The 12,993-nt window shown below is 34.8% G+C and overlaps 1 protein-coding gene across 5 annotated transcripts in view; it reads right to left on the minus strand.

Annotated features, from left to right (window-relative positions):
• SLF1 (SMC5-SMC6 complex localization factor 1) overlaps window positions 1-12,993 on the minus strand; it is a 69,937-nt gene that overhangs the window by 44,637 nt on the left and 12,307 nt on the right. For all 5 annotated transcript variants that reach the window (XR_003511730.1, XM_027545603.1, XM_027545607.1 and 2 more), the window contains exons 2-6: window positions 12,698-12,811; window positions 12,466-12,541; window positions 11,111-11,351; window positions 7,161-7,323; window positions 1,677-1,820 (exon numbers count right to left, since the gene is read on the minus strand). Coding sequence is in view for 4 of the 5 variants with exons in the window: in XM_027545603.1 (XP_027401404.1) it covers window positions 1,677-1,820; window positions 7,161-7,323; window positions 11,111-11,351; window positions 12,466-12,541; window positions 12,698-12,811 (738 nt within the window). In the remaining variant the exon portion in view is untranslated. The remainder of the gene's footprint in view (window positions 1-1,676; window positions 1,821-7,160; window positions 7,324-11,110; window positions 11,352-12,465; window positions 12,542-12,697; window positions 12,812-12,993) is intronic.

The following is a 12,993-nucleotide window of genomic DNA, read 5'->3' on the forward strand; positions in this document are numbered from 1 at the left end:
AGCTGATGTACAATAATAAGTTATACATGTACAATGTTGTGATTCACACTTTTTAAAGGTTATACTCAGCTTATAATTACTATAAATTACTGGCTATATTCCCTGTGTTGTACAATATATCCTTGCAGCTTACCTCACACGTAACGTTTTGTACCTCTTACTCCCCTAGCCCTGTACTGCACTCTCCTGCCATCACCATTCCCTCTCCGCACTGGTAACCACTAGTTTGTTCTCCATATCTGTGAGTCCATTTCATTTTTGTATTATTCACTAGTTTGCTTTATCTTTTAGATTCCAAATATAAATTATACTGCATTTGTCTTTCTCTGACTTACTTTACTAGTGTAACACCCTCCAAGTCCATCTGTGTGTGCTAAGTCACTTCAGTTGTGGCTGACTCTTTGCCACCTTATGGACCGTAGCCTGCCAGGCTCTTCTGTCCCTGGGATTCTCCAAGCAAGAATACTGGAGTGGGTTGCCATGTCTTCCTCCAGGGGATCTTCTCAACCCAGGGATCAAACCCACAACTCTTGTATCTCCTGCCTTAGCAGGTGGGTTCTTTAACACTAGCACCACCTGGGAATCCAACTCCATCAATGTTGTTTGCAAACACTGATGTTTGCAAACATTGCAAATGCCAAACTTTCATTTTTTTAAACTAATATTTCACTATATATGTGTATAAACACACACACACACATATATATTAATATATATATCCCATCTTCTTTATCCATTCATTTGTTGATGCACACTTAGGTTGCTTTCATATCATGGCAGTTTCTTTTTTTCTCTAATATGCACCCAGGAATGAAACTGCTTAGTCAAATGGTAGTTCCAGTTTTAGTTTTTCTGGGAAACTGCCATATTATTTTCTACAGTGGGTGTACAAATTTATATTCCCACCAACAACTGTATTTTGAAAAAACTAGAAAAAATTGTAAAAATATTTTAAGTGCTTGGAAAGTTTTATTTACTCTCTCCACTTATGATTTTGTAAGGTACTATTTAGTTGCAGAAGTTCCAAATTGTTCCTAAAATTCTCAAGGAAAAAACTTGACAGATGCAGTAAAAACAAATTTTAATTTATTTCTAATCACATTAAAAAATATTCTAGTTTAGACTGTTTTAGTTGCTCCTGCTATCTGAAAAGTTTTAGTTGAGAGCCACATATACACTTTCTGAAGGTACTTTTCATTGCTTCAAGTTCAGAGTCCTTCATGTTTTTGTTTTCCATATTTAATCAAAGTAGAAGTTCCTTATGTCACTGAAGAAAACCTGATCTATATGCAGTAAAATACCTGAATTTAGACCATATATTTAGACCAATACATTATTGCTGACTCCTTTGTAAGACACACATTACATTCAATATAGAGAATTGTTTTAAGTAATTATCATGTGTTGACAACACACTATGTATTAGAAACTGAATTTCTACATGTACATATGTATTACTTCAGTAAGAGCTTCAAAACAGACATAGGACAGTATCTATGTTCAAATTACAGACTTAGTATGTTCAAATTATAGACTGAAAATCAGATTTGGGTTCCAATACCAGCTCTGTGATTTCAAAATCAGTGTTTTTTCACCAAATAACACCTCTCCTACAATTTTGAAAGAAAAATCAGAAACATAGAAAATTTCTGTTCTTTTAGATGATAAAATGTTACCTGTGTTCTGCACATGGTCTCTTTTAAGGTACCTTTCATTTCAAGAAATCCCATATTTTCCCGGAAATCATTGCTTTTTTCTTGACTGCTATGGTTCTTCCAAGTAGAATTGGTTTGGGAATCTTCATCGTTATGAATTTCTTTCTGTATGTATGTAAAAATGGTTTGGGCAACCAATTAAGTATAATTTAACATTATATACTCTATATGATATCCAATTTTATAATTGCAAAATATTTTAGAGGTCAAACAAGTAGAAAAAATGCACCTAAATCAAAGTTTATTAAACACTAGTAAATTCCTTGAAGGGGAAAAAAAAAAAAAAATCATTACAACAAAGGTCCTGAATAAAGTAGCAGTAAAAATGTATCTCAAGAAAAGCTAGTGTTTGTTAGTCTAGTAACAGGCAACTCCTTTCATAAATAATCACAAGAACATTTTATCTAATCCCTTACCAAGTTACAATCTATTTCAAAATTTTCCGATTATAGACTATTTCTCTGATTATTTTTCAGCTTTTTTACTAGTAAGACTTATTTGCAAATCTATCACACAAAGAAAACAGACTAATAGTTGAACTCACAGCTTTTACTTGAATATTAATAAGCAATTATCTTCACCAAACTCTATCTCAACACATTTCTCTTACTAAGAAATCTAAACTGATATCATACCTACCTACCAATAATAATTTTTTAAAAAGTTGCATGTGTACTTATACATATAATTCTAGAAGTTTAGTAACATAAAGAATTGAGAATAAAGATGAATTCAAGTACTTATGCAAGGATATTCAGAGACTGACTATCTTTACACAGAGACTCGGAGAATCACTGTCCTCCTAGGGAGCAATTATGAAATAGCCAAAATGTGCTAAGGCCTATGGTGTGATCTCTGGTTCCCTTTCACTTGTTCTGGGCTTCCTATATGGATGTGAGGGTACTTTGGCAGCCGGCAATCCTGCCACTAGAGAACAATCCCTAAGAGTAGCTGATTACATTTCTTCAGTTACTCAGGAAAGTGAAATGGAAAACTAAGAAAAATGAAGACTTTCCTTCTTTCCTGTTCCTAGAATCAAGGTAAGTATTAGTCTGAATGTATAATTTCCATTAAGGACAACTGTAATGGGGATAAACTGAGTTTCTAGCTTCAAATTTCACAATGTTGATAAAGAGGACAGATCCTCAGGCTTAGATCATCAAAGAATGTCTAAAATATAGGATGCATTAATCACAATTAGATTCCAGTTACCTAGAATACATATGCAAAAAAAATACCATTATCATTAGCACCTAGGGAAGAACATACTGTTTTCAAAGTATATTTAAACATCCATTTCAGATGCTATATACTGATCTGTGTATTAAAATGTATAATTAAAGTATCCTATTTAAGTTAAATAGTTAAAAATCAGAACCTGATAAACTATGACACCAAATGTGAAACTTTAGAAAATAATTTATTTTCTACAGTGCTAAACATCAACATATAATTATCTCCAAGCCACTAATATGCTCTCCAAAGGGCTACCCTTGTGAAAACTATGGGCATTATCTGTAAATATTTCTTATTCTTTATTTTATGAATATTTTAGTGCCAACTATACACTAGGCACTATGTTAGGTATCTGTCTCCTATATGATCTGGGAAAAGACGGCATGTCTAATTTTCTTCATATAGTATAATGCATTCCCCAAACAGATGAGCAAAAGCTTACCAATTCAGTAAATTATTTTACTATCTAAGACAGGGCAAAACAGTGTGGCAATGATAGCCGCCTTGGCTTCTGATGCGCATACTTAGGTTTGTTTTCTATTTTAAAACAGGTATGGCTATGATTTGATTTCCAATAGGTAAGGCTTTTCTTTGATTAAGCCATACAAGTTGACATACAACTTCAATGAATTCACAAGACTGGATGGAGAGCCAGAGAGGTCAAGTAATCAGAACAAGCACCTTTCAAGTGCCCTGTGCTCTACATGGTGGTGGTGTTTTTTTTTTTGCCACATCCTGTGGCTTGTGGGATCTTAGTGCCCTAGCCAGGGATTGAACCCAGGCCCCCTGAAAGTGCTGAGTCCCAACCACTAGACCACCAGGGAATTCCCAGTGTTCTACATGGCTTTTAACTAGTATGTATCCTCAGATTCTTCAGCTGAATCTCATAACCCAAGAATGACTACTAGTGTATGGTAATCTTTACAACATTAACTATTTTTAACTCTCCAGAAAGAGACCAGGTAAGTATCAAGGAAAGCTATTAATACTCAAAATAAGAAAAGGGGAGACTCAAGGAGAGCAGCAGTCTTAAAATTTTTTAAGTGTTTGCTCTTACATTTTTGGTCTGATATGATAGTTGTAAGATCATGGGAAAATTATTAAACTCAATTATACTTCACTAACCATAAAATGGGGCCATAATACATACTACATAGGAACATATGGTTTAAAATAAGACTAAGTGTAAAAAGTGCTTAGTATAGTGCCTGGCACATAGTAATCAATAAATAATGGCCTAGAGTAACAGTTATTAGTTGATCTGGAACAAAAAGTGTGTATTTTTTTCAATTATTACTACTGTATTTCCATAAGAGCTTTCTGTAGTTCATCTTATTTCTTAGGCTGAAAATCAAAAGAAATTTTGAATATTCCTAAGGATCCTCTCCTTTTTGTGAATCTTCCTTGGGCCAAACAACTGCGATTCATTAGTCACTAACTCTTCTGTATCTCTACAACTTACACATGATTTTACCAATGCACAATACACACTAAACTGTAATTAACCGTTTCCACATTCTGTTTTGCAATGTTCTGTTTTCGCAGTCTGGCAGGTGGTCTTTTTCATTTTCCACAGTGCACAGAAGAGAGCCTGGTAGGCAAAAGTCTTAAATAGATATCTATAAACATGAACTAAATAATTGCCGATTCTGTTACTAAGTGACTTTCCAGAAAGTTAAGGAGATTAAACAAAACTATTTCTTTTAAACAACTGCTTAATTGTTACTTTTAGCTCAGTCATTGTATATGGCAACCCTTCTTAGAGAACACTTCAGAATCCATCTAATGAGGACTGTATTATATTCTATGCCAAAAAGGTTATGAATGGTTATGAACTAACTCTCAGCTGCCTACTCCAGAGTTTATAAAAAATGTATGCTAAAACAAATAGAAGTTAGAGGCTGTCTTTAAGTTTGCTTGATACACTATTGCTGCCCTCTAGTACTTCAGCAGTTGAATGTGACTGTAGTCAGACTACTGCAAAATAAGATGATGGAAAAAGCACATTATTACATTTAATTCATTTCTTTCCATAGAAAAAGGGGAATTTAGACACCTTTTCTAATTTAGTTAAGAATGGTTCTCATTCTTTTGACGGTTAATACTACGTTTAAACTGTTTAGATACATCAGATAGGATGCTTTTAGCTACCATTAACAGAAAACCAATTCAAAGTAACATAAACAGCATGGAAATTCCTACCTCACAGAACGGCAATATGGTCCAGTGCTAAGTCAGGCTTCAGGGCTGACTAATCCAGCACCTCAAGCATCTCTATGGGAGTCTACATTCTGTCTCTAAACTCTGCTGTCTACAGGACTGGTTTCATCCTAAGGCTACTTCTTCTCATGGTCAAAGAATGGCATTTTTCCACTTCACATCTAGCAGACACCAGGCTGCCAGAGGCTTTTTTCAGAATGAAAAAGAAACTTCCCAGAAGCTCTTACATACCTCTCTGTATGTCCAATGAATTAGAACTGGTTGACATGCCCATTCCTAGACCAATCACTGTCAAGGACAATGAGATTATCCACAGTCCAAGCAGATCCATCCTCTGAACTAAGGTTAAATTTCCAATCCACACTGCTGCTACTCAGTAGGGAAAGGTAATTATAGAATGATAATATTACATCTACTCTTGGAATACTCAAGGGTCATTCATAATTTCTCTATTAATCCAACAAATATAGATATAAAATGAGAATTCATGTGCCAGGCTTATACAAAATGATTCAGATATAACTATGGAAAAGACAGACATCATCTTTGAGGACACAGTGCTTTTGGTTTACCAACAGATGGGGGAAAAGACATTAACCAGGTAACCAGCCAATTAATTAATTACAATTGTGATGAGTACTATAAAGCAAAATAATGATATCAGAACACATTATAGGTGGACCTAACTATCTTAAGAAGGCCAGGGAGGCTTTCTTGAAGAGGCAACATTATAACTGCAAACTGAATGATAAGCAGAAAGTAGGCAAGCACAGAGACTGAGAGTAGTGAGTGGAGAGGAGCTGTTTAAGAAGAGAAATAGCTTTTCAGAAGATACTGAGGTAGGAAGTAGCTTAACCCGTTTAAGAAATTGGGAGAAGGCAGTTACAGGTTAGCAAGCATAGGAAAAAGTAGAGCAGGTTATAGTTGCAAAAGTAGGAGTGACAGGAACCCTGTGGGAACTTAAAGCCACGTTAGAGGTTTACAACTTTATCCGATGGCAATAGGAAGCCAATGGAGAATTTTAAGTGGGAAAGTGACAGCATCACAACTATTTTAGAAAGAGCATTTTAGTTGTTCCCTCTGAATGAAGTTGAATGGACTAGAGAAAGAAAAGGTAAGAGTTATTAGGAAATTAGCAAGAGTAGCAGCAAAGAAGTAGAACAACAGGGAGAGTAAAAAGGAGTTGATTCCAGCACAGAGACAAGAGGATGAACTGAACATGATGTTAGTATAGCAGAGAAGTAGTTTATTCAAGACGTATTCAGAATAAAATCAATAGGATTTGGTAGCTGACAAGACGTGGGGAATAAAGGAAAGGAAGGTTTCAAGACTGATTCCCAAGTTTCTAATATAAATTATTAAATAAAAGGTTGTATAGTATCTATTGAAATAGGAAACACTGAAGGAGCTAATTTTCCCTAGAAGACAAAGATTCAATTTTTAGACATACTGCAGGTTCTCGTCCATCCTGAGTGAACCTTCTAAAAATTTTTTCTGTGCTTACTTTCAAAGCAATTCTTCTAGGGTTATTTCCATTCAGACAACTTAAGGAGTGGTATGTGTACCAAGTGGGGAGATGCTGGTGGAGGAAAAGGACAGGAAAATATTTCTGAATTCTTGGAAACAGCTTTCTCTTTTCCAGTGGGAAAATACGTGAAGAATTCTCACATGATACTATAGCCCACTGATGTTTTATTTATACCGATTCAAAATGCTTAATATTATTTTATAATAAACATCACTAAAGCACTGAAAACAAAAGTAGAGACTCTGGATAAGATAAATTTTAAATGTAATAAGCAAGCTCCCTTTAGCTTTATCAGAAGTATTTTCAAATATTTAAATAATTCAGAGTAATTGCCTTAAAAATATCATTTTAATTCTAATCATATTTTCAAAACTCAGAACATAATTTGATTTTATATATTCACTGTATCAATTTTATAAAATAAACATTTAAAAATGCTTAAAAAAAAAAAAAAAACTTACCTCTAAAAGAAAATCTTCTAGATACTGAATTGGATAGAACGGAGCCTTAAAGTCATCTTTTTCTTGTTCAGCCTTGATTCTTGCATTACTGGCAATCACATGAGTTATTCCTGTTGGTGAATTTTTTGGTAAAATAACATTTGCTTTTCCAGCCTCCAAAACTCTAAAATGTAAACAGTATAGAAAAGTATTAAAAAGAAAGTATTTAGCCAAATTATCTAAATCAATTTCTTTCCAGGAGTAGATGCAGAACTTTCTGAAAGAAATTAACTTCTTTGGTCTATTTGAGTGCCATGAAGAATAATTATTGCAATGACTACCTAACCTGTTAAGTTTTTCAGAACAGATGCTTAAGAAATCATGTTATTTTCTCTATTTATCCATTTCTTGATATAGGGAAAGTTGTTTTTTTTTTTTTTTTAATGGGGAAAGTTTTTAAGAATCAAGAATACTGTTTATTTCCTAAGTAAAAGTCACCTCTATAAGCCAAAAAAGGAAGAAGTATAAGAGAGTATTTCACCTCAAAAGGCAACAATACCTCCAAAAAAACCATTCTGAACCACAAAAAATGGAACTAAAGTTGCCAACCTTCTTCTAAAAATTTACCTTTTGAAAAAGTTTAACTTTGATCTACATTAAGACATACATTTTACATTTAGGCTCAGAAGACACAGACACATACCCAAAAGTTTCATCAAAGTTCATTACTGCTGAGGATTTAGAAAGCTACAAAAGAACACTGCTACGACCTTACAAGAACAATAAGTCAAATAATCCACAAAAGTATAACTTTTCTTGAATGCAGAGAACTGAGATAATAAGCCAATTAAGAAACTGAATTTCCAAAGGAGCAGTCAGCACCTCTGTGAAGAGATTGGATGCCCAAACTATTTCACTTTTGCCAGAGCACAGGACAGAAGTAGCCACCATAAATGCAAGTAAGAGTCTGGTAATATTTAAATAAATTTAAAGGCCAAGTGTAGGTAGTACGACAGTTTAGAATAACTGAGAATCCCTGACACATGAAAGGATGTCCTCTCAGTTGCAAGCTCTTTGCCCCCAGCCTCTATTAAGGATTCCTGAAAAAGATTAGGAGCAAGTACAGCGGGAATCCCCGATGGTAGTGAAGGTGGGCCAGTGGGGACTGCCTGACAACAAGAAATAAACATAAAACCAGAACCACTTCCCTGCCTCCATCTCTCTTATGAAGCAGAAGCCTGAAGCCATCTGGGTAAGTTAAGAAAGTTTTTTGACTTCAGAACCCAGGAAAAGATGCACTGGTTTTTGGAAGAGTGGAAGTTAAAACACATCTGCCTTTGGGAAAGGGGTAGGAAAGCCTCCTGCTGTGCAGCTCAGAAGAGACTGGATAAAGGATAGAAGCAAAAGCCACCTGTCCCTGGAGAGGGGGCAGGAATGCCAATTGGGCCTAGGTCCCTGCACTTATACAAAGCAGACACCTCAAGCTGTGGGAGACGTGGAATTTTTCTTTTCCTGCCTATCATACAAGGGAGAATTTGGCTGTCATGGCTTCATTGAGACAAAAACAATAGGTGTTATCTCAACCCGAGACCAAGAAGAATGCTTAAGACTAAAGCTTATCCAACGGACAAAAACACACCAACCCTTATCCTCCAGCCAAGAAATGAGTAAGAAGCAACAGGGGAAGATACACATAATTAAATGTATAAAAGCACAAGCGAATATTTTAGGATGATGTAAAATTTAGAGATCTTGATTGTAGTATGGTAACATAGGAGCATAAATTTGTCCAAACTCATCAAAATGTACACTAAAAAATTTTGCATTTTATAGTCTATACATTACACTTCAGTAAAAATAACAAAAGCCCTCAGACTACCCCCTTCCTGCAAAAAAGTCACAGCAGTCTTGAAACACACTTTACTAAATAAGTCCTAAAATATGATGAAAAATATAAAAAGAAATGAAATGATGAGAGAAACAGTATGAACCATGAAGACATTACATAAACTTAGAAAAAACCCTTTGTGTAATGTAATACTTCACTTACAAAAATCTGTGAAGTGCTTCACAACTGAAAACAAATATCTCCTAATTAAAAAAAAATTTTTTTTACTTGAGTTGGCCTAGAAATAACACAGAAAATAAAACAGAGACCCTGAGAATAATGCAATGCTAGAAAGTAGATTCTGTTCCATTAGACACATAATACTTAAATGAGCAGAATGGCTTAACCAGGTAATCAATGAGTAAATCACCATGTTTCATTTTAGAATTAATGAGTAACTGCAAAGAAATACAAAAAAATAACTACAAAGAAATGCAAAAGGTCTATAGACCTAACCGAAGTAGAAGATGTTAAGAAGAGCTGGCAGGAATACACAGAAACTATACAAAAAATGGTCTTAATGACCCGGATAATCACGATGCTGTGATTACTCACCTAGAGCCAAACATCCTAGAGTGTAAAGTCAAGTGGGCCTTAGGAAACATTACTACGAACAAAGCTAGTGGAGGTGATGGAATTCGAGCTAAGCTATTTCATATTCTAAAAGATGATGCTGTGAAAGTGCTACACTCAATATGCCAGCAAATTTGGAAAACTCAGCAGTGGCCACAGGACCAGAAAAGGTTTTCATTCCAACTACAAAGAATGTTCAAACTGCCACACAGTTGTACTCATTTCACATGTTAGCAAAGTTATGCTTAAAATTCTCCAAGCTAGGCGTTAGTAGTACTTGAACCAAATACTTGAACTTCAAGATGTACAAGCTGGATTTAGAAAAGACAGAGGAATCAGAGATAAAACTACCAACATCAGTTGAATCATAGAAAAAGAAAATTCCAGAAAAACATCTACCTTTGATTCACTGACTATGCTAAAGCCTTTGACTGTGTAGATCACAACAAACTGTGGAAAATTCTTAAAGAGATGGGAATACCAAGCCACCTTACCAGCCTCCTGAGAAACCTGTATGCAGGTCAAGAAGCAACAGTTAGAACCAGACATGGAACAACAGATTGGTTCAAAATTGGGAAGACAGTATGTCATGGCTATATATTGTCACCTTGCTTATTTAACTTATATGCAGAGTACATCATGAGTAATGCCGGGCTGGATGAAGCTCAAGCTGGAATCGATTGCTGGGAGAAGTATCTATAACCTCAGATAAGCAGATGACACCACCCTAATGGCAGAAAGTAAAGAGGAACTAAACAGTCTCCTGATGAAGGTGAAAGAGGAGAGTGAAAAAGCTGGCTTAAAACTCAACATTCAAAAAGTGAAGATCATGGCATGTGGTCCCATCACTTCACGGCAAATAAACAGGGAGAATGGAAACAGTAACAGACTATTTACTTGGGCTGCAAAATCACTGCAGACAGTGACTATAGCCATGAAATTAAAAGATGCTTGCTCCCTGGAAGAAAAGCTATGACAAACCTAGATAGCATATTAAAAAGCAGAGACATCACTTTGCTGACAAATGTCTATCTTGTCAAAGCTGTTTTTTCCAGTAGCCACGTATGGATTTGAGAGATGAATCATAAAGAAGGCTGAGTGCCAAAGCAATGATGCTTTCGAACTGTGGTGTTGGAGAAGACTCTTGAGAGTTCCTTGGACTGCAAGGAGATCAAACCAGTCAATCCTATAGGAAATCAATCCTGAATATTCATTAGGAGGACTGATTCTGAAGCTCCAATACTTTGGCCATCTGATGTGAAGAACCAACTCACTGGAAAAGACTGAGGGCAGGAGAAGGGGACGATGGAGGCTGAGATGGTTGGATGGCATCACCGACTTAATGCAGATGAGTTTGAAGAGCAAACTCCAGGACAAGGAAGCCTGGCCTGCTGTAGTCCATGTGGTCGCAGTCAGACACAACTGAGCAACTGAACAGCAATAATTAAAAAAAAAAAACAAAACAAAACTTGTTTTCACATTCACTGCTTTAGCTTTTATGAGATCTCACCTTACAAGAGAGTCACTTCGCTTATCAGCTCTAACAAGGAGGACAACTTTCCATTTATGGAAGGCTCCAGGAGCACCAGTGCGTTTCAGTTCTTCTCGCCATCTTTTAGGTGCAGATTGCATTTGAGGTGAATAATGGGAGTCTTTTTCAATTTTATATCCCCATTCATAAGTTGTTTCATCAAGCCATCTGCCACTTTGGGCACTATGAATTATGTAGTCCTTAGTTAGTACCCACTTTCCTAGAAAGCAAATAAACTGTTAGTCACAAAAGAATTTTGGTTCTGATAAATGGGAAAAAATAAAGACCAAATAACAAATAAAATTTGCCCTGTTTCAACATGCCTTTTTCTACACTGCCAATGTTATCTTTGAATTATGTTTTCCTACATTTTCTGATAAAGGCCTACAACATCACTGAACACTGTATGTAATCTTTCTTATGATAAATAATTATAATTCTGTTACTGTGTAAAATATAAAGTTAAGGATTAATAAAATATATTGAATTATGACTATTATTGCTTACCAATTTGAATGAGGTTTATATTCTTTCTCCTATGCTAAAAGTTTTTACAATAATGTTTACAGCATTATTATACTTTAAAACAATGAATTTTCAAGGATATTTAATAACATTCTGTAGTTCTTTATCTAGGCATCAATGATCTTTTTAAACAGCAGATAAAATACATGTTTTCACCTCTGGAGATAATAATGAATCCAAATGTTTTTCTGGTAAATTACTAAAAAAAAAAAAAAAAGTAAATCCACCTGAGTCAAATATTGAAGGGAGGAAAAAAAAAAGCAAGTGGACTAATGATACACCAAATCAATCACAGTAGAGCAAATTATAAAAGGAACATCAATGGTGACAAGCAGAGAGGAGATTAAGCCCTAATAAAGGTTCAGAAAATTTTAAATCTTAGTAAAATAGAATGATCAATGCTTCACAGGATGGATGGGAGGGGAAGCAGAGCAAGAGAACAAAAACAGAAACTCTTCCATGATAGATCAAAGGAAAAAAACTTGACTGAGAATAGCTGAGGCTTCAACAAAAGCTTTTTTTTTTTTAAAGGTATTTTGTACCAAGCCTTTCTGTTAAAAAATATTTTTTTCTTGTATAAAGCACTTACACTAGGTGAAGTAAATATTTCTGCCTCTTCAATATCTTTTTCAAGTGTTATTCAGAAAATCAAAGCAAAACTAATACATCAAATATTTTCAGAAAAATATCAGAAAGAACCACATTTATATTTGATACAGTAAACCAACTATCTTTCCAGAGATTAAAGCCTTTTTTCTTCACCATGAGGATTTTTTATTTCAAAAGTGAGGGGAAGATAGTTAACTTACCTGCTGCACAAGCCGCTAAAAACTTCTCACTCTTACATAGGCGTTCAGCTATTAGATGTGTACAATTTTTGTATTTCTGCAAAGACAAATCCACACCAAAAAATGCTATTAAGGTAAGATTTCCTTTTTAACATATTCTGTCTATCCTTACAATTCAAGGGGGCATTTTATAATTTTTAGGCCAGTACTTTAATTTTAGTTATTCTTCAACTATACCTTGAACTGTACTCACCTCACTCTTGATAAAAGTGCAATCCAGTTTTAAAAGCAATTTGCCTAGAGCTTCTTTTTCTTCTACCTTAAATCCTGTCATCTGGATAATATGCTTTGGGGCATCGTCTTCCATCTAACATATACATATAAAGAAGACAACATATGTTAAACATGTTATTCATACAGTTGACATTTTTTAATTATGAGTGATAAAAATAAAAACTACTTAAGATATAAGGCTTAACTGTAAGACAGTACCAATGTTCAAATGCTAATGTGCAACAGAAATTAGTTTTAAACGTGACCTTATCAAAA

The sequence above is a fragment of the Bos indicus x Bos taurus genome, chromosome 7 (genome assembly GCF_003369695.1).
Source record: "Bos indicus x Bos taurus breed Angus x Brahman F1 hybrid chromosome 7, Bos_hybrid_MaternalHap_v2.0, whole genome shotgun sequence".
Classification (NCBI taxonomy): Eukaryota; Metazoa; Chordata; class Mammalia; order Artiodactyla; family Bovidae; genus Bos; species Bos indicus x Bos taurus.